A 26099-nucleotide genomic window follows, 5' to 3' on the forward strand; every position below is an offset into this window, starting at 1 on the left:
ACTCAGCCCCACGGTGGAGCCAGCACCCCAGGGGACACGCCAGGGCTCAGACACACTGGTGACATGGGGTGCCCTCCTTGTGCAGAGGCGCCCACGGGCCCTCGGCCCAGCAGTCTGCAGTCACAGGGGTGACACTGTGACCTTTCCGTCAGTAGACGCATCCCTCTAATTTTTCCAAAGGGAGAAACACCAAATAGAATGGTCTCCTGGCTAGTACCAACCGTGGGCTTTCCTTAGAAGAAAACAGGCCACGCTGGTCTCCAGATACACAAACACAGCCACCACAGAAGGCGGAACTCAGTGTGAAAGGAGCAGATGGAAAAGCACGCTGCTGGCCCTCACTGGGCCGTGTGTCGCTCTACAACCTTACACCTGCTTTCAAGGCACTTACAAAGTGCTCCCGAAAGACAAGTACTTTGAAAAACGCAGGGCAGAACTCACATTCACTGCGCATCTGGAATGCTTTATGGCTTTTAATATTTTTAAGTCTATTAGGAATCCTGCCAAATAGTCTTTAAAATCTTTAAATCAAACCAAAACTCAGGCTGAATGCCCCTTGCTTTGATGTCAGTATTGAATCCTGTAGCCCCAGACGAAGATAAATCCATGGACTCTGGTCCACTGTGGAAGCTAACTATCGGTGGCCTGACACACCTCACACTTGCTGTCCCTATCAGGGGTGGGGGTCCCATTCCTAACCTGCTTCTACCCAGCACAGGCGAAGTGGCAAGAGTCACCATGGTGAGGCTCAGCCGCCCCAGACCTCCCTTCCCGACTCCCTGGGGTGCTACCCCAGTGCCTTCTTGCACTCCCTCCCTCTGCCCTCCACTTCCCGGAACCCATGCCAGCACTTCCTCCCTCTGCCCAGCCTTCCTGCACCCACACTCCCTCTGCCCGGCCTTCCGTGCCCGCACTCCCTCCCTTTGCCCTCTGCCCGGCCTTCCATGCCTGTACTCCCTCCCTCTGCCCTCTGCCCGGCCTTCTGTGCCTGCACTCCCTCCTTCTGCCCTCTGCCTGGCCTTCCGTGCCCACACTCCCTCCCTCTGCCCTCTGCCAGGACTTCCGTGCCCGCACTCCCTCCTTCTGCCCTCTGCCCGGCCTTCCGTGCCCGCACTCCCTCCCTCTGCCCTCTGCCTAGTCTTCCATGCCCGCACTCCCTCCCTCTGCCCTCAGCTCGGCCTTCCGTGCCCGCACTCCCTCCCTCTGCCCTCTGCCTGGCCTTCCGTGCCCGCACTCCCTCCCTCTACCCTCTGCCCAGCCTTCCGTGCCCGCACTCCCTCCTTCTGCCCTCCACCTGGCCTTCTGTGCCCGCACTCCCTCCCTCTGCCCTCCGCATGGCCTTCCGTGCCTGCGCTCCCTCCCTCTACCCTCTGCCCGGCCTTCCGTGCCCGCACTCCCTCCCTCTGCCCTCCGCATTGCCTTCCATGCCCACGCTCCCTCCCTCTGCCCTCTGCCTGGCCTTCCGTGCCCGCACTCACTCTCTTTGCCCTTCTCCTTGTTCTTGAGCTGCTGCAGCTTCTGCTCCCGGTGCTGCTTCTCCAGCTCCTGCTCCTGGCGGTGCCTCTCCAGCTTCCGCTGGTGCTCCAGCAGCTCCTGCTGGTGCTTCATGGCCAGCATCTCCTGCTGTTGCTGCAAGCGGGAGGAGGAGACAGACGGTCAGAGCCCAGGCTCCACTAGAGACCCAATGGAGACCCAAGAAACCACCCGGGCCCCAACACGTCTGCTCTGGTGTTGCCCCGGGCACTGCTCTCCCCCGCATGGCTGCGATTTCAGTCGAAAACACAAGTCAGGGCCATTCCAAGCTCTGGGCACGTCTCACCTTTTAAGTGGAAAACATTAAAAACAAAAGCTGTTGGCTTGCTGGAGGAAAATATGCCAGAGGAGTTACCGTGCAAGTTGGAAATGCTATTTTGAGAACCATACCAAGCCAGCGAAGAGTGTGAAACGGTACAACCACTTTAGAAAACTGCTTGGCACCTTCCTATAAAGTTAGACACACATCTGCCCTGAGAGAGGAGGCACACCACAGAAAGCCCGTACGACAGTGTGCACGGCAGCTCTGGTCACACCCTGGATGCAACCCACATGCTCCCTCGAAGGTGGAGAGTTGACAAATGACACGTGTTCGCAGGGGAGAATCCACCTAACCATAAAGAAGAATAACCTCCACACACACAAGAGAACACGCTGAGCTGCTCGACAGCAGGCATTGGCACAAGGGTGAAACAGCGGAGAGACGAGGTAAGGCTGAAAGACCCGCCGCTGGGGCTGTGCACCTGCAGCTCCGGGTTCGCACATTCCACCAAGCCGGCATGGAATGCAGACGGTCAGCTCTCAGTGCCTGCAGGCTCTGATTCTCAGCTGGCTGAATCAGTGGAGGTGAAACCCAAAAATTTGGAGGGCTGACTATATTCATGTAAAGTTCTAAAACAGAAAAGGCTAACACAGAAGGACAGAAAGCAGAAGGCTGCCTCTGTGGGGCGGGGCGGGGGGATCGAGGGAAGAGAAAACGTCCCAGTGGATGGAATGTCCGACCTGTCGCGTGTCTACGGGGGAGGGCACACCCGTCCAACAGCGCCCTGAAGAGCTGGCATTCTACTGAGAATAAATTACACTTCGTATTTCAAAAACTGACATATACACACAAACGTCTGTCTTAATAACAATTAAATGGCAGAAGGTAAAAGAGAAGCTGCAGTATTATGACATACAGATAAATTTTATATAAAAGGCTGTTAAAAATTAATGAGAATATGATAGGCAGCCCATGAGAAAGCTGGGCAATAAGGAACAAGGGGTGCACAGAACTGTTTAAAAATGAATGGGGAGCAGCGTTCAGCCGCACCAGCGAACGGTTCCCATTTTCACGCACGGTGTTGGAAGAGGTGAATACGAACAATGTGGCCTGCTGCCGACGAGTGTAGGAAGGTGCAAGTGACCAGACGCCCCGAGAGGTACTCCCGCAAACCCAGAGCACCTCTGTCCCAGGACCTGGTCCAGACTCCAGGGCTCCCGCACACCCTCCCACTTCTCCGAGATGGCTCTGCTCTTATTCTCACCCTCTGGACTTCTGTCTGCAGTTTCCTCACCTTCAGAGAAGCCCCTGTGCCAGCCCGGGGGAAGGGCCAGGCCTCCACAGGTGTGAGGAGCTCTGCCACCTGCCTGCCAGGGGGAGCCTCTTCACCACCATCCGTGGCCCCCACGTGTCCCCGTCATGGTCTGTCTGCTGGCCCCAGTGCTTGTCTCTGTACCACTGTCTTTTTTCTTTTGGACATACGGCCTGGCTCTGTCACCCAGGCTGGAGCGCACAGTGCGATCGTAGCTCACTGCAGCCTTGACCTCCCGGGTTCAAGTCATCCTCCCACCTCATGCTCCCAAACAGATGGCAGTTAATTAAAACAATTGTAGAGAAGGGGTCTCGCTATGCTGCTCAGGCTAGTCTCAAACTCCCGGGCTCAAGCCATTCTCCCCACTCAGCCTCCTGAGTAGCTGGGACTCCAGGCACACACCACCACACCCAGGTGTGATTTTTCTTTTTTGAAGAAGCGAGGTCTTGCTCTGTTGCTGGGGCTGGTCTCAAACCGGGCTCCAGTGGTCCTCCTGCCTTGGCTTCCTGAAGCTCTGGGGTCATAGGTGTGAGCTGCCTCACCCGGCCACTGTTGGGGTGCTCTTGGTGGGTCTTGTTTGCTTATGGAGGAAGAGGGGGTCGTGGCAGGATAGGGAGTGAGCAGACATCCTGGCAACCAGAACAGCCCACAGAACTTCCTGTGAGGAAACTTAGTGAACCAGGGGCTCCGGGCTGGCTCCAGAGCGGGGTTTCCACCCGCTGGCGGTTCTGCCTGGAGGATGGGGCTCAGGCCAGGGAATGGATGAGCCAGGCACAGAACGGGGTGTGTGTGCAAGCCACCAGACGCCTGTGCTCCACGAGAGACCATGCCAGCACAAGAGGACTGACGCCCACAGACGCCACCTGCCGGCACACTTGCACCTACATATTTAACCTCTCCGTGCCGGGTTAGGTGTGGGACCTGCCCCAAGGCTTCCTGTGAGGACAGGAAGAGGTGGCGTGGGGAGAATGCTCAGAAGAGTTGGCCTGGGCTCGCCTCTGTGTGGCCTGATCATCATCACACCGTGACTTTCGAAAGATGTCACCTAGAGAGGCTGGCTTCCTGCGGATGCTAAATGTTATCCTCAAGTAAACTCAGGCTCCCTCAAGACTCTCGGGAGACACTGCCGGGAGCAGCATCCCAGTGCAGTGCTCCTCACTGCCAATGGTGACCAGCCAGGGCCCCAGGCCTCCACCCCTCCAAGCTGGCAAAACCAGGCCTGCTTGTGAGGTTAGCTCCGGAACTCCGCTAACAATTCCAAGGCGGTGGCATGTGTTTACCTTTCAAGAGGAAAACCAAATTACAGCATTGCAACAAAACAGTAAAGGAAGCGGAAGATAAAACATGTCCCATCTCACTAGATTCATTCTAACAGACACCATTCTCATAGCCACACTATGGAAAAAATCACACTCAGGACAGATGAGCTCACGTGAGCAGGTCCCTCTACTAGGACAAACATCTGAGCATGTACAGATTCAGGACTCTGCCTTGGGGTGCCAGAGCTGCATCCGCAGGTAAAGGTGCCCTGAGGGCATCCCTGGGCCACCATCTGCAGACTGGGAACGCCACCGGCACCATTAACTATAAATGTACAACCCACAGGGCTTCTGGGTGCTTCTCAGTTCCGAAAACAAGCACAATTCCGTGTTGAACGGATCCCCTAGTTCTGTGAGCCCCTCTCCTCTGGCTGCCACCTGCACAGGGGCCCTGCTCCCTCCCTCCCGCTGCTCAGAGCTCACTAAGGGCGGAAACGCAGAGCGGGCCGACTCGGCCGCATGCAGTCTCACTGTATCTACTTGTCAGCCAGAAGCCAAGGGAGCTCTTTCCAGCATCATTACATAAAGAATGAAAACAGCCACCATGGCTGCTGGGGATTACAATTCACAGGAAGGCAAAACTCCCAGAAACACAATACTGCTGTGGGGTTTTAATGAAACCAGCAATCACAAACAGTGACTGACTCCCGCAACTGCCCCCGGCAACGCCGTGATCTCATGCTTCGCTGCGTGGAGGGAGACAGTCCACCTTATTAGATGTGGAACAGATTATCTGTAGCGCAAAGCCTGCAAAGCGAAAGCAGTCAGAACAACCCGGATTTCCACACTCCTCATTCACAGCACAACCTTAGGCGGCAGGCCTGTTTCTCGATCCTCTGACACAGGGACCCTCCGCCCTCGGAGCCCTCAGAAAATGTGGATGAACCACAAGGGCAGGTGACCATTTCACTCTTGTTCACTCCTGCCCCACACTCCGGCATCCTGAATGTGTGCTTATTCTCCGCAGGGCACCCTGAGTTGGCTTCCAGAGGGCAGGCGCGTCACTGGGTCCCGAATTCAGGCTTGAGATGTGCTTATTTTTAAGTGAGCTAAAATGGTTTGCAGCTGCGCCCTCACTAGCGCGTAAAGGGCAAGACTACTCCATGGGGGAAGAGTTATTGGAAGCACCGTTTGCAGACTGAAACTAACGAGCAATTTAAAATAAGATGACTACGACGTCATTCTTCTACGACAAGCAAAGACAAAACCAATCACAGCCGATCCCATTACTCTAACCGGTATTTAAGTTTGTTAAGTGTACATTGAACTCTGAATCAAATTTAAGAGCCCCAGAACTTAGCTGTTTTGACTCTGACTTCAGAATTCAATATGCAAATGTTCAAGTGGAAACCCCAAAAGATTTTCACTTATCAAGTCAACTTCTGAGTTTTTGTGTCTCTTCTTCAACTCACCAGGGGAACAGCCTGAGTGGGGAGACGCCGCACCCACATTCAGCAGCAGGGCCAGGAGGAAAGGGCAGGAGTGGACGCCACAGACGGTGAGCTGTCGCCCATGGACGGGAACGCCAGGTGCAGACCAGCTGGGGCCGGGCGGGCCGTGGCACCCAGGGCTCTCCAGGCATGTGCCCACGTGCCCCATGGGTTGCCAGGCCCCACTGCTCATGTGGCCCAATGCCCATGTGCATGGGTCTTTGCTGGCTTGGGAGGCAGCTCAAGCTAAGCAAAGGCGTGGATGAGGTCTTCCCGTCTGTTCTTAACCTTCACCCAGAGGCACCACAGAGGGTCTCTGCTCCAAAAGCCCTGCCTCCTGACCGCAGCCCTGTCCTGGCGTGGAGCCCTGGATAAGGCATTCGGAGCAGCCCAGGTGCGCCCTAAGGCTCACTGACAGCTGCCTCAGGTGACCGGAAAGCCGAGCCTGGACGACACCTCTTCAGCTCCCTTGGCCAGGTAGTAAAGAGAACAAGAATCATGACCCGCGCTTCCAGTGCCACAAAACTAGGTTTTCTTTCCATGTTAGACCCTCCCTGAAAGGAAGAGTCACACTATCGACCACACAGCTCTGAAAACTCCCCTGCACACTGTGCTCTCCACAGCACAAAACACACGTCCCCCCACCCCCCACACACAAGAAAAAGAGGCCAGCCTTGCTAGTAAAAACAGACCTGCGTGCTAAAACTGTGTGTACGTGATGTTCATGTTTCCTGCATCGGACTGGGAGTACCCTGAAGTGAGGGGAACAAAAGGCAGGCCTTACACCAGTGCAGGGAGAGAGGGTAAGCCTTACGGGGGGCGACGTGCAACCCACACACAGGGTACCCATGCCTGCCTTAGAGCCTGTGCCCGGGGGGGCCCTCGGTGTCTACCATGGATGGCTGTGGCCTATGGGGGTGCCCTGTGTCTGCTCTGGAGGCTGTACCATATGGGGGGTGCCCCACTGTCTTCTGGGTAGAGGTGTGCCCTGTGTGGGGGGTGCCCTGTGTCTCCTGGGTAGAGGTGTGCCCTGTGGGGGGGGTGCCCTGTGTCTCCTGGGTAGAGGTGTGCCCTGTGTCTCCTGGGTAGAGGTGTGCCCTGTGTGTGGGGGTGCCCTGTGTCTCCTGGGTAGAGGTGTGCCCTGTGGGGGGGTGCCCTGTGTCTCCTGGGTAGAGGTGTGCCCTGTGGGGGGGTGCCCTGTGTCTCCTGGGTAGAGGTGTGCCCTGTGGGGGGGTGCCCTGTGTCTCCTGGGTAGTGGTGTGCCCTGTGTGGGGGGGTACCCTGTGCCTCCTGGGTAGAGGTGTGCCCTGTGGGGGGGTGCCCTGTGTCTCCTGGGTAGAGGTGTGCCCTGTGTGGGGGTGCCCTATGTCTCCTGGGTAGAGGTGTACCCTGTGGAGGGGGGTGCCCTGTGCCTCCTTGGGAGAGGTGTGCCCTGTGACTCCTGGGGAGAGGTGTCCCCTGTGACTCCTGGGGAGAGGTATATCCTGTGGGGGGTGCCCTGTGGCTTGTGGGGAGAGGTGTCCCCTGTGGGGGGTACTCTGTGACTCCTGGGGAGAGATGCACTCTGTGGGGGGTGCTGGGGCCCAGTCGTGTGCTTGGGGTCTCCTACATGTCCCTGCTGCTCACATTACTCACCGGCCTGGGGCATGCTCTAGCCATGACGCTGTGGCCCGTCCTTGGACCCTCTCTGGAAACCTATGTTTGTATCCTCCCTCTCCATACCCTTCTGGGAGACATTAATCAGAAACCCAAGAGAGAGGCCGGGCATGGTGGCTCACACCTGTAATCCCAGCACTTTGGGAGGCCGAGGCAGGCAGATCACTTGAGGCCAGGAGTTCAGGTCCAGCCTGGCCAACATGGGAAAAACCTGTCCCTGCCAAAAATACAAAAATTAGCAGCCAGGTGTGGTGGTGCATCCCAGCCACTCAGGTGGGTGAGGCATGAGAACTGCTTGAACCTGGGAGGTGAAGATTGCAGTGAGCTGAGATGGCATTGCTGCACTCTAGCCTGGGTGACAGCTGAGTGAGACCACCTCAAAAAACAAAGAAACAGAAACACGGAAGTGCAAGAGAGAAGCTTCCTTGCTCCCTTGGGATCCCCTCCTAGGCGGAAAAGCAGCGTCCGAGCAGGAGGGGCGAGGCTGGGTCTAAACCGCCGCAAACAGCCAGGAGACGGGAAGTCCGAGGGTCACGAGCACTGAAACTCTCCTAAGAGAGCCTATTTACCCAACATTAAGCATTTAAGTTATATTTTAAAAATGATACCCTTTTCAATTATAAAACTCTATTCAAATTCACTGATGATTTAATGACACTAATTAGATTTTGCGTGCAAGAAATCTGTCTGACAAACACCATTGCCAAATGTCACTAACAAGATGAAGGCCTATAAAGGGACTTGAAATCATCCAAACAAAGCCTCCTAATGTAATGGAAGCACTGTGCAGTCCAAATGCCTTTCGCAAGCTCTATTTTAATGACAAAATAAACAATTAAACACAAAGAGAAATGCAACTCTGAGCTTCTTTCTGTGCTTTTGAGACCCTGGCCCTGAGATGGGCTCCAGAGCGATACTTCTGGGGCCACCGACCATGTCTCAGAGGGTCGGTCCGCCACTGCGGCTGGGGCGGGGGGCAGACTCTCCCAGGGACCCCTCCAGGAATGAGGAGCATGGTCTGAGGGCCCGGCCTGCAGGAGCGACGTGAGGACTGGGGCAGGGGCTCTCTTGTGAGCAATGAAGCCAGCTCCTGAGGCACCAGGAGAGGAGAGGCAGAGGCGTTCAGTGGGTGGGCCTGGGCCTCGCCCTGAGGTGGCAGCACTGACCACAACTCAAGTGTCTTTTTCGGCCTTCTGGCTTCCTAGGACTACCCTGGGAGCCCCGTCAAACATGGGGCTTAGGTTCACTCCTCAGCTTCTCATCTGTCTTCTTGCAAAAGCTACAGATTTAACCAGCACAGAATGAGACACCACAATTCACTCTGCACCCATACCCAGGGCAGCTTTAGGGTGGTGTCCTAATCACGTGCTGTGAACGCTCCTGGTGGATCGACGGTGAGGACCGCAGGGCTCAGTGGGTGCAGTGACAACAGGAAAAATGGAATTGAGCAGGAGCCCCCGAGGCCATCCTCAGCCAGGCTCTGTGCTGGGCTGCAGGGAAGCCGGAGTGAGCGAGCGGTCCTCACATCCCCAGGCAGGCGGGACCAGTAGCCAACGGGGGCTTCCGAGAGGTGCAGGGCAGTGCGTGGGTCAAAAGACTGCTGTCAGGGAGTCCCCGGGCTTGACGTGGGGTTGCTAACGTGCAGAATGCAAAGGAGCTACAATCCTCATTCTACAAAACTACCTCTAGGAGTCACGGAACGTGAGCCTACGGCACGAAAACTAAATAAAACGAGTGGCCACTTGTTAGCATAAGATCGTAGGCTTTTGATGACTATGAGGGCTGCTCTTGGCCGGTCACAGAAAGGATGGTGAAACGAAGCCCTGGGTGGGCTGCAGGGATGGCCTGCGGTGACTCCTGGTGACCCCTGAGGTGACTCCCAGTGACCCGCGCCTTCTGCCTGGCATGCACCTGTTTTCTGTACCCAGATCAAAAACTCTTCTCCCAGGCTTGAAAAAACAGAGGCCAGATGCAGCTGCCCATGGTTAGGGTGGTGAGGGAGGCAAGCCTGGCCCGTCCACAGCACAGAGTGGCGCTGTCACTAAAGTGAAGACTGTGTCCTCTGGTGTCCCACATGCCAGGAGTGTCAGGATCACGGGGATCACGAGGGGCACTGGAACCCCCAACTGCCCCACCTAAACTGTTAAAGTGGACAGGATTCCAGTGGAGCCTGGTGGGCCAGCCTCCACAGGGACAGGTGACGTGTTTGTGACACACCACTGCTAGGTTGCTTGAATTCTGAGGGTAAAAATGATAAAGCATGGGCTTCAAGAGCTCAGGAAAGGGTCCGATCCTCGGTTTGTCAAATGCTAACGTTAGCAGGTCAGTGTACCCAGGAAAAAGCAGCAGCAACAGCAGCACCTCCCAAGCCCACCACGCCAAGGTAGCGGTCAGACCCCAAAGCTCAGGGCCTCCAGGCAGCCCCTCAGGGTCCAGGCAGAAACTTCCCAGCCCCAGTCTCTCAGGGCCAGAGGAGGATGAGGACAAAGCTCTCAAGGCTCACCTTTGAAGCACAGGCACTCACAGAATGGTTTGGCACCCACGAGAGGGGACTCGGAGCTGTCCCCGAGCCCGTCCTCCAGGGCCGGCCCAGCTTTGGCACCCATGAGAGGGGACTCGGAGCTGTCCGCGAGCCCGTCCTCCAGGGCCAGCCCAGCTTTGGCACCCATGAGAGGGGACTCGAAGCTGTCTCCGAGCCTGTCCTCCAGGGCCAGTCCAGCTGTGGGATGCAGCCTTCCCCAAAGTCTGGCACTAAGCCTACAGAAAATTGATACTACTTTACCACCATTTTTCAACAATGCTTATTAAATAAAGACATGGAACAAAGTGTCTTACATATACAAGGAGGGGAAACTGGGATCCCGTGGTTGAGAGATTTACCAGCTGGAGCAGAAACAGAGGGATGCACCCTAGCTACTCTGCACACTAACATCTGGGTGTGGGCTAATGTCAGGCAGCCAAGACCTCAGCTGAACGACTCCTACCCGTGGACCACGTGAGCATCTCAGAAGCACCGGGTGGCATACGGTCACAGGCTTTTGATGCAGTACATCTGTGCTGTCCAACAGTTGCCACGAACCACATGTGGCTTGGAATGCAGCTGACCTGAATGGAGACATGCTCCACATGTCTAGGCCCCACCAGCTTGCCAAGATGCAGCATGAACCACAGCAGCAGTGTTGGTGGTGGCCTGCCACTTCCCAGATCAGGCCACGAGAGACCCTCTGGCTTCCACGTTGGCCATGCTTCCTCTCAGATTTCCCCCTCTGTGAGGGGCCCTGTGCATGAGGACCTGAGGCCTCCGGCCTGTGGCCACATGAGCCTGAATGGAGCTCCTCCCACCTCAGTCCAGCCAACCTGCAGATGAGACCATAGCCCTGCCTGACATCTTAATACAACATAATGGAAAACCCCATCAGCTAAGCTGCTCCGGGATTCCTGACCCACAGAGCAAGATAATACAAGCTTGCCATTTTAAACGGCTAAGTGTTGGGGTACTTTTGTTACACAGAAATAGACAATTCAATCTGGTTTCGTGGGATTTTTCACTTTGTTTAATGTGGCCACAGAATATTTAAAATTACTGGTATAATTTCAATATACTCATGTATATTTCTATTAGACGGTGTTGCTGCATATGGTTCTAAATGCAGTGACAGCATATTATAATCACAGATGATATAACTAGTCTGCCAACTATATAATAGAACTTCACTACATATCACTAATACGTATTTCCAATTTATTTAATTTTAAAATGTGGTATCAGATTAATATTTGTAGAGGGTAAATACCAAAAAAAGTCTTTGTTTTTTTCTTATCACATTTAAATTGAAAGAAAATATTATCTTTTTGTAATAATAAAAGGTCAGCAGAGAAAATGGAAAACATAGAAAAGTCCTAAAAAACAGAAAACACAGGATTTGTCAACACACCTCCCAGTAACGATCACTAAGATTCTGGTGCTCCCTCCTTTTGGGAGCTTTTGTGTTTCTGAGCACGTTTCAGATGAAATCAGGTGATGCGCACTCTTCCTGTCTGGAATGTGCTTCCACACAATGCCTCCGCCACAATACACACAAGTGCTGCCCGCGGTCGCCCCCCCGCATTACCATCCCCACGCGGGTGGCCTCCTGCAGGAGCCTCCGTCACGCCTGGGGCCAGCACACTCTGCAGAGGCAGAGGCCTGGCGTCACCGGGAGGTGAGGGCACCGGAGGCCTGGCCCACCCATGTGCACGCCGCGCCACGCCGCGCCTCACCTTGATGTGCTCGTGGAGCTGCGCCTCGTGCTGGCGGGAGAGCTGCTCGTGCTGCCTCTGGAACTCGGCGATGAGGATCTGCCTCTGGATCTGCTGCTTCTGCTTGAGTGCCAGGAGCTCCTGCTGCAGCTGCTGCTCCCGCAGGGCAGGCTCCGCCACAGGCAGAGAGAACTGGTGGTCCAGGCGCAGGTCCATGGGCACTGCCGAGGGCGCCACTTGCAGAGGCAGTGCTGTGGCCACGTCCACTGTGGGAAGAACAAGCAGGAGAGCTGATCACTGCCGCCCTCGGCCGTCCCCGGGTCCCAGGGCCCCCACCCAACACGCTGGCCACCTTCACGGGAGGCCTGTGGACATTTGAGGATCGGATACCCCTTTCCCCTCTCCCCTAGCAGACTCAAAATGCAAGACTCAGTGGCCTCTGAGGCCCATTCCTCAAGGTAAAAAAAACCACACTCAAAAGCCTGTGGAAGGTCAGGTCGGGACACACACTCCACAATCCCTGTTCCTTCCCGACTCGCCCCAGGAGGCCGGCTCTCAGAAGACCCCGCTACAGGCCCAGAGGCCTTGCTGACATCATTTCTAGAAGTCAGTCAAGAGAAAAATAAAGAAAAAGGTTTTGGCTGGTCAAGGAAAAGAGCGGGCGCCAGCCCTTAAACAGGAAGACGGCCTGTTCTGCTCCTCTTCCTCCTCTTCTGACGAAGCCACTGCGCAGCTGTGTGTGAACCAAGAACAGTGTGTGCCCCAGAAGTGGTCCAGACAGACGCTTGAGACCCGGAGCCCGTTTCCATGGCGAGACAAGTGCCCCCTTGGAAAACATGTTTACCAGACGCAGCCAACGCGACGTGCTCCTGGCTTTTGGCACAAGCGCATTCCTCTGGGCATGCGTTTCTGTATGTCGCAAAGAAATGGATTTTCTGCCCTGTCCTAATGTGCTATCGAAAAAAGGCTCCAAGTCATTTTGATGAGGAACAGAAGCTGAATCAATTTCATTCCTTACAAATCAATACCAAATGAAAGTGAGAAAAGTAATGCAGGCAGGGGGTAGGTTTGAATTACAAATATCACAAACAGTTCAATGTGCACACCCCTTTTACTGCTGGTCCCTACGCTGAAAGCATACGGTGCGTGTGCACACTCACTCTGAGCCAGCACTGCTCCTGGCACAGCCCAGGGACATCCGAGTGTCACTTCTCAGACACACGGCTCTGTGGAAAACTTCGCTGAGAGTTCAAGTGAGAGCCCACCTTGCCTGCTGCCCTCCCACAGGCTCACCCCTCAGAAAGCTCCCCATAACCAACACCCATGTGACCCGGGCCAAGCGGGGAGGTGGGGTCTTGCCCTCTAGGAGAGTCTCAGGCTCAGAGGGGTGTGTGAGCCCAGAAGAGGGCTGCTAAGAAAACCAGCTCCTCGCCCCTCAGGGTCAGCACCTTTAGACATGACCTTGTCTGGGTGCCTCCCTGAGCGCAGCCCACCCACGTTCACCCTGGCACCCAGCCCACAGGGCCCTCCAGTCTCTGGTCTTGCCAAAGACCAGGCCTTGTCCATCACTCAGTTCCTAGGAAAAACTGCACTTCACAGTCTCAAAGCCACCGATGTGGGTGAAACAGCCCACAGTGGCAACTGTCCTCAGTGCAAAGCACGGCTACGGTCACCACCCGGGCAGCGAGTCCCACACTGGCTTTGCCTCCAAACCACGGGATACCTGGTCCCAGGACTCAGCCTTCTCCTGAGAAGACGGTGGGAAATGCTTTGGGGGAGGCCTGGGCACCAGGTGGGGCTTGGAGTTCTGATCCCCGGACGGCCGCTCAGCCGCAGAAGCCACAGTCACCTGAGCTCCTGGTGCGCAGCGTAAGGGGTGCTCTCAGGTTTCCTGACTGACATCACCATCTCCCCCCCCACCCCCGACCACCACCACATGCAGCTGGTCCTGCTCCTAACCTGCCCCTAGGGGCTGGCTGCCCTGAGCTGGACTCGCTGGAACCTGAGGAGTGCCCAGGCCTCAGGCCATGAAGACCAGCTCAGGCCACTTTCCTGGACGGTGAGAGGACATCAAGCAACCCAGAAGGCAACAGAAGCTTCTGAACAGATCTGAGCACATTCACAGTGAGGCACGGGTTGCCTTGTCACTGCTGCTGTTTTTAAATGAAATCCTCCTCTCTGACTGTTTCTCTTCGGTTTCTTCCCCCAAGTCAGTGAAGTGCAACTCCCAGCTTCTATAATGCATGTGTTTAGTTCTTAATTGGGTGTTGAGTTTGACACAGTAAAAGGTTTTCATTTGCTATTATGTGAGAAGAGTCTACACACATGAACCGTGTGTTCGATGTGAAAGACCAGGGAGCAGGGGTCCATGTACACCCCCACCCCACACATGGGTGAGGACTGGGCCCTATTCATTTCCTTTCTTCCCTTTTCTAATCATTTTTATAAGATATAGCAAAATGGAAAAACTGCATAAGCAATGCTGGTTTTACAAAGCACCAGTGTTCACCTACATCTGCTTCAGACTTTCTTTTAAGGAATAAAATATATGAAGGGCAGGGAGGAGAGTTAAGTCAGCAAACTCACAAACTCAGAAAAAAGCGAAGAGGGCCTGGCTTCTTGAAGGAGACTCAGCTGCAGGCTCCCTGCTGCTGCCACTAAGGGCTATGGGTCCAGCTCTCACAAGCACGGCGGTGCTCAACGCTTTCCTGAAAACACGGTCTTGTGAATGACAGTCAGGTTCCATTCCCTCTTCCGCATTCGTGGCTGTGACTGGCACACGGTTCTCCTGGAACCAGGGCCCTGCATAGTGACTTCCTAGAGCACCTCAGGTGAGCCGGGCTGTGCTTCCCAGGGAGAAACACAACTTTGTTCTTCTAAGTTACACAAGTCGACATCTGCCAGTGAATCCTTCAGTGAATCCCTCAGTGAATCCCTCAGTGAATCCGTCAGTGAATCCGTCAGTGAATCCGTCAGTGAATCCGCCAGTGAATCCCTCAGTGAATCCCTCAGTGAATCCGCCAGTGAATCCGCCAGTGAATCCCTCAGTGAATCCCTCAGTGAATCCGTCAGTGAATCCCTCAGTGAATCCCTCAGTGAATCCGTCAGTGAATCCGTCAGTGAATCCCTCAGTGAATCCCTCAGTGAATCCGCCAGTGAATCCGTCAGTGAATCCCTCAGTGAATCCCTCAGTGAATCCCTCAGTGAATCCGCCAGTGAATCCCTCAGTGAATCCCTCAGTGAATCCGTCAGTGAATCCGCCAGTGAATCCGCCAGTGAATCCCGCAGTGAATCCCGCAGTGAATCCGCCAGTGAATCTGCCAGTGAATCCGCCAGTGAATCCCGCAGTGAATCCGCCAGTGAATCCGTCAGTGAATCCGTCAGTGAATCCGTCAGTGAATCCGCCAGTGAATCCGTCAGTGAATCCCTCAGTGAATCCCTCAGTGAATCCCTCAGTGAATCCCTCAGTGAATCCGTCAGTGAATCCCTCAGTGAATCCACCAGTGAATCCGCCAGTGAATCCCTCAGTGAATCCGTCAGTGAATCCCTCAGTGAATCCCTCAGTGAATCCCTCAGTGAATCCGTCAGTGAATCCGCCAGTGAATCCGTCAGTGAATCCTTCAGTGAATCCGTCAGTGAATCCCTCAGTGAATCCGTCAGTGAATCCGTCAGTGAATCCGTCAGTGAATCCGTCAGTGAATCCGTCAGTGAATCCGTCAGTGAATCCCTCAGTGAATCCGTCAGTGAATCCCTCAGTGAATCCACCAGTGAATCCGTCAGTGAATCCTTCAGTGAATCCGTCAGTGAATCCCTCAGTGAATCCGTCAGTGAATCCGTCAGTGAATCCGTCAGTGAATCCGTCAGTGAATCCGTCAGTGAATCCCTCAGTGAATCCGTCAGTGAATCCGTCAGTGAATCCACCAGTGAATCCGTCAGTGAATCCTTCAGTGAATCCGTCAGTGAATCCGTCAGTGAATCCGTCAGTGAATCCGTCAGTGAATCCGTCAGTGAATCCGTCAGTGAATCCGCCAGTGAATCCCTCAGTGAATCCGTCAATGAATCCGCCAGTGAATCCACCAGAGAATCCGTCAGTGAATGCATATACTTGTATAACTTAGAAGGGCAAAGTTGCATTTATCTCTAGGAGAGGATAAATTTAGAAAAACAAAACACCGACCATGTTATTTAGAATGCTGGTGTCTAGATTTGTAGATGAAAATGGTCTCTCTCATATTCTTTTTATTTGGTTAGGTAGAGACATTTTAGCGTAAAGAAATAAGCACAGAGAATAAGTAACTGCACAGTCCTGCATCTTGTAAGCTGGGTTATTTCCATGCATGGCCTCATCTGGCTCTGTGTCGGGGGCCAGGTGGGACCCTCGCTTATAAGATGTGCCGATGTGACCCAAGGTCCCGTGTAGAAACACGGTCCTGCCCCAGGTGCTGGGCTCAAGCCTGACCCGCTGCTGGCTTTAGCGAATCCCTCTCCATTTCTAATTTTCTCACAGATGGGGGGGGGCGGCATCGCAAATGTCTGGGAGTTGATCTCTTTAAAAACTGAACATAAAACAACTTTTAAGGGATCCTTTTTATTAACTTCAAAAACATGACGAGTCCACGTTTCTACTCCTCATTCATTTCCTGAAGGAACACACATGGCTCCTGCTCTGTGACAGGGGCTGTGGGGACAGGCCCAGGGCAGCCGGTGAGACCCCAAGGAGCAGAGGAGCTGACTGAAGGCAGACCGAGGGGAAGGGCCCACGGCAGGCTGCACCTCACTGAGGGCAAGGGGTGTCTAAGCAAGGGTCTAGAGGTCGGGGTGCAGGTGGAGGGCCATGGGGATGGGGAGGAGGGGGGCACAGAGAGCAGCCCTGCTTGCACCTGCAATCCTAGAGCGTCACTCAGGCTTGGGGCTGGGACAGCAGCGAGGGTGTGAGGGGAAGCAGCGGTAACTCTGGTGCCGGACAGGACCCAGCTCCTCAGGACGAAGTGGGGAAGGCAGGCAGGCTCTGCACCCACCGTTTGCTGCCTGAGTGGAATTTTCTCTCTTCAAACTTTTCTCAGATTCCTCTGAATCTGGAATCGTAGGACATCTTACAAGGAAACACAAGTACCTGTTGGGTCCAAAGCACATAACAGAGATGACACTGAGGTGATCTTGATGCAAACGCCACTGAAGCTATTTCATCAGGGTCAGAGGCGAAGTCCAGTGTGCTGAAATCCCCATCACAACACAGGCGCCTGGCCAGATCTGAGCTGGGGCTCAATGCTGATGTGGGCCAACCCGCCACCTGGGAGTTTTCAGAAATGGAAAATGATCACAAGGTTCTTCACCTTGTGAGATGCTGGGATGCCGGCCAGCATTCGCCACTGAGCATGGAGGAGATGCTCTCACTCGGATGCCGAGGACAGGCAGCGCCCTCTGAAGGTGGGAATTTCTCCCTGGATGCGGCCTCATTTGGATAACCTAAATTTTAGTGGTGGGACAAGGGGGATTGCTTGCTGTTTTTTAAAAAAATTTAAAACGCATCTTCCCATCCAGTCTACTCAAGCTACTAATGCTTTAATTCCTACGCCATTCATTCATTCATTTTTTTTTTTTTTGAGACAGTTTCACTCTTGTTGCCCAGGCTGGAGTGCAATGGTGTGATCTCAGGTCACCGCAACCTCTGCCTCCTGGGTTCAAGCGATTCTCCTGCCTCAGCCTCCTGAGTAGCTGAGATTACAGGTATGGGCCACCACACCCAGCTAATTTTTTTGTATTTTTAGTAGAGACGGGGTTTCTCCATGTTAGTCAAGCTGGTCTCAAACTCCCGACCTCAGGTGATCCACCCACATCGGCCTCCCAAAGTGCTGGGATTACAGGCATGAGCCATCATCGCACCTGGCCTCATTCTTTAATCTGTTCTTTAAGCTGTTTTCTTGGAGATTTGTACAAGTTCCGCTAACTGATTCAAATTTCATCTTAAAAGGAAGTTGTCAACTGGGCTGAGAGACAATGAAAACAGTCAGACATGGATCATGCTGGACGCTGCGCCGCTGCCAGGGAGTTCTCCTCTGAGGCTTGGAGGACGCTCCTGCCCCACCGCGGCACAGCTGAACCTCCTGTGCCTGTGTCACCTGGAAGGTCGCAGCTGGGCTCAGGTCTGCTCTTAAATTCAGCCACCTGTGAAACAGCCGCTGAGCAGCCTAGCATCACATTCCCCACTCCCAAAAGACAGGGCCCTACGGGGGAAGAAAGTGCTGCCTGCATCCTCTGAATGTCGCTTACAGACGCCTTTTTCTGCTAAAAGCTTCCATTCTGTGAGAACACAGAGAGAACGATGCAGCCTTCAGCTGGGACGCTGCTTCTTACTCCTCCAGGCCTTTACTGGGTCACCCTGAAGCTGCTGAGGCCAGCAGCTGAGGAGGAGGAGGGCGGGCAGCGGGCTCCTTCCAGTCCCTCCCGCTTCTCCAGCAGTTTCGTGCATGCTGGAAGCTGCTGGCGCTGACCTGCCCTGGCAGTGCTGGCGAGAGGCGAGTCACCCTCACAGTGCACAGCTCCAGCTCGGTGCGCGTCTCCATCTGGACACTGAAGAGTGCGGGTCCACTGAGGAGCGGGGAGGCGAGGGGCTCAGCAGAGCAGCCGCCCTCTGCTGAGGAGGAGCCTGGACTCGCTGGCACGGTGCAGCCAGATGGGGCTTCGATGGGTGCTGAGGCTGGGAAGTCGGGCGCACCGTGCTGCCTTGAGCAAAAGGCTGCCCCTGTTCTCCCAGCACTTCCTGCATTTTCACAGCGTGGGAAAGGGATGTTCACACTGCCTTGATTTACCAGACTGCCACATGAGACCCCACTCTGTGCTACAGTCAGCTAAGAGCAGAGCGGAGAAGATCAACAGCGGCACACCGCCTGCCTCCCATCCAGCACCGCCGGCCACGGAGGGCCACGGCAGGCCACGGAGGGCCACGGAGGGCCACGGCAATCATGCACCTCTGAAGACAAAGCTGCGTTTACGCGGGATTCAAAAACACAAAATCAGCGCTCACAGGCCAAGGAGACCCACCCCAGGGCTCCTGAGAAATGCTTCTCTTTCCTAATGAGGACCCTGGGAGCCATGTGGGTGGGGTCGGGGCCCAAGCTGCCCCAGGCTCAGCCCCACTCGCCAGCTGCAGAGATGAGAGCCACAATCCCATTCACGCATCCGTGCGCTGGCGGCTGTGTCCGACGTGACGTGTGCTATTTCTGTATCAAAAACCATTCAAAATGCCACGAGTTCCCAGCAGAAGCTGCTAGTGCTTTTGACCCAAAGCACCCTGAAGAAAACAATAAAACCTTCTCTACTTAAAGAATGCAGCATCAAAACAAAAAAGTCTGTATTCTCATGAATATTCTATGGTAGAGCAGAAAATGGCTTTATAGGTTGTGTCTTGAGAAACATATTAATACAATCAGACTCCTGACGTCAGTAGACGCACAAAGGCTGCATTCAGAGTTCAATGGGAGACGGGCAGTGTGCTGTGAATGAATTCTCAATCACAAACAGAAAAATCTGTTAGCCCCTCTCTCTCTTTTAAAATAAATGTCCATAAAGAAGCACACTCATTTTCCATGACATGGTTAGTCCTCTCTCAGGACACGATTTCATGCCATCATATAGATTTGGAAGAAAAAGAAGCACTATTCTTTAGGAAGCATGGCCAACGTTTAGGGTCTCTTCAAGTAAAGAATGACTCATTCAAATCAAGGGAAAAATAATAGCTATTTCAACTATGTAACCATGATTTCCTCTCACACTGACATTTTGCCTGTGTGTGGGGGTGGGGGGAAGAGAGAGAATGGGACAGAGAGAAGGCAGACAGCACGTTAGAAAGGCAGGGCTTGGTGAAAATGTCCCTCACCCTTTATTTATTGTGCCATGTGTCACCCACGCTGAAGAACGTTCAGTAAAAGAACAGTAACGAAGGGAACCCGGTGCGCCCACCGCTTCCGTGAAGCCCCAAAGGTCACCCTCTGCGCCCCTTCAAACCACACGCACCCTCCACCCACGAGCAGCATTCTGACTCTGTTAAATGTCCTCTTACTTTGCTATGATTATAAGGTGTACACATACATGGCCCTGTTAGCACCAATAGAGTGGAACGAGGGGCTGACGATGGTTCCCAGGACAAGACAGTCTTGAGTCCGAGTCTGCTGTCAGTTTCTAGGGCAGGGGACAAGAGCTCCTTCTGGGGTGAAGCCATGGGTGACCCCAAGAAACCAGGTGCACCCTGTCTGCGACATCTGGCAGGGCAGGCACATGGACCAGAACCAGGTGCCAGAAGGTGTGGTCTGGAGGGCGAGCTGCCCTCCATGATGGCCACCTCCAGCTTTCAGGTGGGAGCTGGGCAGAAGACCCCTCTGGAGAAATGAGTGACATCGGGTGATCAAGGCAGTGGGGAAAGGAGGAGGGAGCGGGGCCACGTGGTTAACAGGGGTCGGGCACAGACAAAGGGCTGGGTGTTGCATCCTCAGGTTTAGGCAGTGAGGCGGGCAGTCTGGCGAGGCCGGCCCAGACACTGCCTCCGAAGCCACACGGCTCGCCCTGGGCAGGCGCTCCATCTGTCTGTACTGCTGTTGGCCTGGACGGGCCGGCCCCTCCAGGACATTCCAGCTTGAAGGCCATCCTCCGCCTTCGCTGTCCTGACGCTCTGTCGTCTTCTTCTCCCAGTATTGTCAGAGACACGTGGCGCCGCTGGGTGCTGGATCTTCGTGCGACTCCATGTCTCTCTCCGGGTATTACATGGTCTTCTCCGGGGCCCCAGAGTTCTGAAATTTCAAAGCTGTGTGGTTTGCTGAAGACCTTTCACACCCACCACTGGAGACCCGGTTGGTCGTCTGGAGACGGCAGCTCACGCCCTCCCATCGGGGGAGCTGCTCGAAGGACTTCATGGGGGTTCTCTTTTCCTGTGTTCTCCTTCTGGAACTTCCAGCCCCCGAGTGGAAGGGCTCCGGGAACAACACTCGATCTTTTCCGCCCTCCTGCTTGGTCTTGTCTCACGTGCTTCTTCATATGTGACTTCCTTAAATTTATTCTGACCTTTTAATTGAGGGTTCATGATTTTTGCTATTTTGTTTCTACTTGACAAATCAAACAGCCATTTTCAGAGGACAATGGACCCTGGATATTCGTTTTTATGTCATCCTGTTTCTTTTTCCTGGGTAAAATATCTTGTCTAGTTCCTGAAGATAGTAATGATAGCTTACTAAAAGTTTTCGCGTGTGTGTGTGTTTCTGTTTTGAGACAGTCTCATCTGTTGCCCAGGCTGGAGTGCAGTGGTGCGCTTGGCTCAACACAACCTCCATCTCCCATGTTCAAATGATTGTCATGCTTTGCCTCCTGAGTAGCTGGGATTACAGGTGTGCGCAAACATGCTGGCTAATTCTTTCTTTCTTTCTTTTTTTGTAGAGAGAGACAGGGTTTCCCCATGTTGGCTAGACTGGTCTGAAACTTGACTTCAAGTGATCCTCCTGCCTTGGCCTCCCAAAGTGCTGGGATTACAGGCGTGAGCCACCACGCCCGGTGAAAAGGTTTCTTTCCCCTGCGGAGTCTCATCTGCTGTTTACCGTCCCTGTGAGAGCCTCCCCTCAGGCGCCTGGTCGCCCCGGTCATGTGTCGCTGACTGCGAGTGGCGGCACGAAAACCACCTGCAAGCTGTAGGCACAGTGTGGTTCTCAATGCTAGGCTTCGTGGAGGGTGACTGGAGGTGGCATCACCAGGAACCCCCAGCTTGGTGCCCAGAGAACCTTCCCCTGGGGCTGGCCCACCACCCATCCCGAGACTGGAGGGTGAGGGCTGAGCCTTCAGCACCCCGAGGGTTGGACCCCACACTCAGTGTTCCCTGTGGACACAGTGCCCAGCGCCCCTGCTCTTGTCCCCACGCAGAGGCCCGCAGGATCGGTCTCTGGAGAGCACTCCTCTGTGGCAGTGTGGCTCCCGTCCAGTGGGTTCTCAGTGCTCCTTGTGGTTTGGCAAGATCTGGTTTTTTGGGTCTGCCAAACTCCCATTCATGTCACCCCTCTTCTGTTCTCCCCATCTTTGTGAGCTTATGACCTTTCTCTGGAATATACATTTTTATCTTTTATGAGAAATTCCGAAAATACACAAAATCACGAAGAACAGTGTAACCGAGCTGATCTCACATCCTCTGCACACCCACCACTCCCCCACCTTCTAGATTACAGGGAAGCAGGCCCCAGTCATCACAGCGTCTTCTCCAGAAAGACTTCCGAATGCAATGCCGTCCACACACCAAATAAACTGACGATTCTATAATACTATCAAATAGCCAGAGGGTGTTCCCATAGTTTCATAAACATTCAAATCAATATCCAAATACGTTGTAACTGGCTGATATATCTTTTAAGACCCCCTCCCTGGAACTCCTACCCCTGTCCCCCATAATATATTAGCTGAAGACACTGGGTCATCTGCCCTTTGCTGATTACACCCCTGTGTGGATGAGGAGGCTCTGTCCCCCGTTCTTCTGTAAGCTGGGCGCTACTCGGGAGGCCTGCCCAGGGGCAGCCGAGCTTCCCAGCAAGACCTAAGCGAGCCCCTGCACCCCGGGTGGCTTGTTCATGTTGCGAGGCTCCAAATGATCACTGCCTTGATTCTCTCATCAGGACTCTAAACAGAGCTCCTCGCGTTCCATCAGCCCCTCTCCACTTGATAGCCGGACCATTTCTATCATGAGAAGGGATCCAAAGTTGACTGTCTTGTTACTCTCACAAACAGTGCTTATGAGAAAGGCAGGGCCATGCCTGCCTCTCTCCCTCGATCTGCTCATGCCTGAACATCGTGAGCTGATCTCGTGGCCTGCCTGACCCCTTGGCCGACTCCCTGCGGCTTGGGCTTTGGTTTCATTCCCCACCAAAGGCAGTGGGGGGGTGTTTTTCCCATGACTATTTACGAACGCTCACAGTCCTGTCCTTGACGAGCCAGAGCCCCGTGGTTGGCTCCTCTGGACCCCGCGCGTGCTCTCCGAGAGCAGTGCCCTGTTCTGCTACGAGATGCTCTGGGCTTTCCCGTACATTTTTTGACCCCCATGTGGGTCCCGTCCGTGGGAAACCGTCTTAGAGGCCACAGTGTGGAGATCAGGGTGAGTGCTGTTAAGGGGTTGGGACTTACGACCTATCCATCTTTACTGGTGGGTTTGTGAATTTCCGGAGGGATGGACAGGCGTGTTTGACCTGCCTTTCCTCCTTGGAGCTTTGGAGAGCACCTCGCACTGAAACTGACATTCAAAGACCCTCGCAGGTCATAATCGGGGTCCATTCAAAACCGTGACTTGCATGCGATGACATTCTCCCCCACACGTTCTTAACGGAATTCAATTGTTCTGTTTAACACGGCGGGGAAGGGCACGCACGAAAAGTAGAGATGAGGTAGAGAAGGCAGAAGTATTCTTCAAGGTGAAGATGTAAAATTACTCTGTAGATAACGCATATAACTTGGGTGGCCCTACCTTGGAGCTGCATATGCAGATGAGTTTTTATATGCCACTTCTGTTTATCTCATTTACATGCATATATGCAATGCCAAAGACAAAAGCTTATGTTAACAATTCACTAAGTTAAATTATGCTTGAAAAACGTAAATAAGAAAATATTATGGTGCAAGAAGAGGGTGTTTTCTATTGTTTTCAATTGAAATCAAAATGTAAAGAAGTAAATCCAAACACAAGACACAGCGGTATTTACAGACGTGCGTATGGGAAGGCTTTCTCTGCGGGGCGGGAGAGAGCAGCAGGCAGACTGCGCTCAACGCGGGGCTCCTCGGTGTGTCCTCGGTGCAGAGTTCCAGAAGGCAGGCAGCTGCGGCACGTGGCCAGGCCTGGGTGGAGCCACGCGTCAGCCTTCTACACACGAAGGGAGGTGAAGCTCTTCAAGCTCCCTGAGAACTGCAGCAGAGGAGACTGCGTGCTCCAGCAGGAGGCGGGAGAGGACCCACGCGAGAAATGTCCCCTGCCTCATTTTCTTCACGACCGGGAAATCATAGGGACTGGGACAAACTCCGGCCTACGGTCTTCAGTGCCTATGTATTCATTCATTTGAGGGACACCCCACTTGACAGGTGTGGGAAAGTGATGTTCAGACAGTGTAAGTGACTTGTCAGGACCACACACTAGTGGACAGCAAACCAGAGCCCTGTCATCCTGACCTGGCTGAGCAGGGAGAGGAGGGTGCTGGTCTTGCAGGAAACATCAGGGCAGGAGTGCTGCGGGGAGCTTGCAGGTCACCCGGGGGGTTCCTCAGGCTGGGTGTGGTCGGCAATACAGGGTTTTAGGAGCAATGAGGGGGCCTGGGTCCTATCCTGCCACAGAGACCCGGGCACCCCTGAGGCCCGAGAACCCCTGCTCCGGAGCTGACAGTCTTCCAAAGCCACCTCCAGTGGGCCTGCCCGAACCCTTGGCCGACTCCCTGCGGCTTGGGCTTTGGTTTCACTCCTGACCAAAGGCCAGACCTCCCTGTAATTACTGTTCCCAGAGAGCCGACAGCCCAAAGCTCTCCATAAATAAAGTCCCTTTTCCCTAAAACGCTCCTGGGGCTGTGGCAGTGACCTAGGATCTGCCCCGGCCGGCCCCAGCTCCTTCCCAACAGCACCAGGAAAGCAGGTGACAATGGAGGAGGCGTGGCCCCGCCCAGCCTGCTGAGCAGACGCCGAAAGGACACATGCCTCAAACATCACTTTCACTGCCAAAAGTAACAAGCTGCAATTACTACCCACTGCAGTACACTGCAGTACAAATACCCACGGGTGTACATTTACTCCACTGGCTCTTTTTTGTTTTTAGGTAAATCGACTTTCACTTCCACCAAACTGAAAGCACCTTCCCCATCTACGAGTTTTCAAACTGCTTTCTCACTAGCAGAAAAAGCCTAAGTGGATGCAGGCATAATAAGGAATGAAGTCAGCCACAATCTGTGCCCCTGAGAAGGGTGGTCCCTGCAGGTGGCAGGCTCTTCCCCCAGCTCCACCCTGCTGCAGGCATCACCAGCATCCCAGGGCTTCTCTGAGTCTGCTGGAGCCGAGAACATCCTGATGGGGAAGGCGAGTGGGGTGCTGCTGGAGGGCTGGCTGTCCCCACGCCGTCACCTCATCCATGAACCTTCGAACCAGCCTGGAGGACACGGGCGTGGGACAAGGACTACCTACACCAGGAAGCCCTGCAGTCTCCAATACCAGAGAGCAGGGTGGTGTTTGCAAGGAAAGCCTAATGAGAGCAATCTCCACCCACAATCTCCCTTTAGGCTGCCTCAGGACACTCAGATAGAAAGACCTGGCCTCTCCAAATTTCCAGTGTGGATTTAAGACACGAGGAGAAGATGCTGGTAACATCTGGAGACAGGCAGAGTGGGGCAGTGGACAGGGCACAGACTCTGGGGTCGGGTGTGAGTTCAGACCCAGCAGGGTGACTCTGGGGAAGGCACCCTGGCCTCCATCTATCAGGGTGGCAGCAGGATGTCTGCGTGCTGCAGGGCAACAGGAGCTCCTGGGAGAGGGGCTGGCATGGGTGTGGCTTGGTCTTCACCATAGGAGCAGATGTACCCTCAACACAAGAGCGGCGGTGACATGGCTATGCAACAAGGAGAATCGCCATCCAGGAGAGACGGGGCAAGGCTTCCTCGATGGAGAGAAGAGCGGCGGTGACACGGCTATGCAACAAGGAGAATCGCCGTCCAGGAGAGACGGGGCAAGGCTTCCTCGATGGAGAGAAGAGTGGCGGTGACACGGCTATGCAACAAGGAGAATCGCCGTCCAGGAGAGACGGGGCAAGGCTTCCTCGATGGAGAGAAGAGTGGCGGTGACACGGCTATGCAACAAGGAGAATCGCCATCCAGGAGAGACGGGGCAAGGCTTCCTCGATGGAGAGAAGAGCGGCGGTGACACGGCTATGCAACATGGAGAATCGCCATCCAGGAGAGACGGGGAAAGGCTTCCTCGATGGAGAGAAGAGCGGCGGTGACACGGCTATGCAACAAGGAGAATCGCCGTCCAGGAGAGACGGGGCAAGGCTTCCTCGATGGAGAGAAGAGCGGCGGTGACACGGCTATGCAACAAGGAGAATCGCCGTCCAGGAGAGACGGGGCAAGGCTTCCTCGATGGAGAGAAGAGCGGCGGTGACACGGCTATGCAACAAGGAGAATCGCCGTCCAGGAGAGACGGGGCAAGGCTTCCTCGATGGAGAGGTACACTCTGGCCTCATGAGCTCCACACACTTCTCGGATAAAAGAGCAGGCCCAGAAAAAGCTTTACATCACCCAGGGTGATTAATCAGTGACCAGGATGCCCAGAAGTGTGTCCAGGAGGGTGCAGAGCTGCAGGTTGTG

General features: G+C 54.4%; 1 protein-coding gene across 6 annotated transcripts in view; it reads right to left on the reverse strand.

The window, feature by feature from the left end:
• HDAC4 (histone deacetylase 4) overlaps positions 1 to 26099 on the reverse strand; it is a 355366-nt gene that overhangs the window by 134678 nt on the left and 194589 nt on the right. For all 6 annotated transcript variants that reach the window (XM_064383397.1, XM_064383398.1, XM_064383400.1 and 3 more), the window contains 2 exons: positions 11773 to 12017; positions 1479 to 1629 (listed from right to left, as the gene is read on the reverse strand). In XM_064383397.1, coding sequence (XP_064239467.1) covers positions 1479 to 1629; positions 11773 to 12017 — 396 coding nt within the window. The remainder of the gene's footprint in view (positions 1 to 1478; positions 1630 to 11772; positions 12018 to 26099) is intronic.

This window comes from Aotus nancymaae, unplaced genomic scaffold (genome assembly GCF_030222135.1).
Source record: "Aotus nancymaae isolate 86718 unplaced genomic scaffold, 86718_ANA_hifiasm-v0.15.2.pri h1tg000031l, whole genome shotgun sequence".
In the NCBI taxonomy this organism is placed as follows: domain Eukaryota; kingdom Metazoa; phylum Chordata; class Mammalia; order Primates; family Aotidae; genus Aotus; species Aotus nancymaae.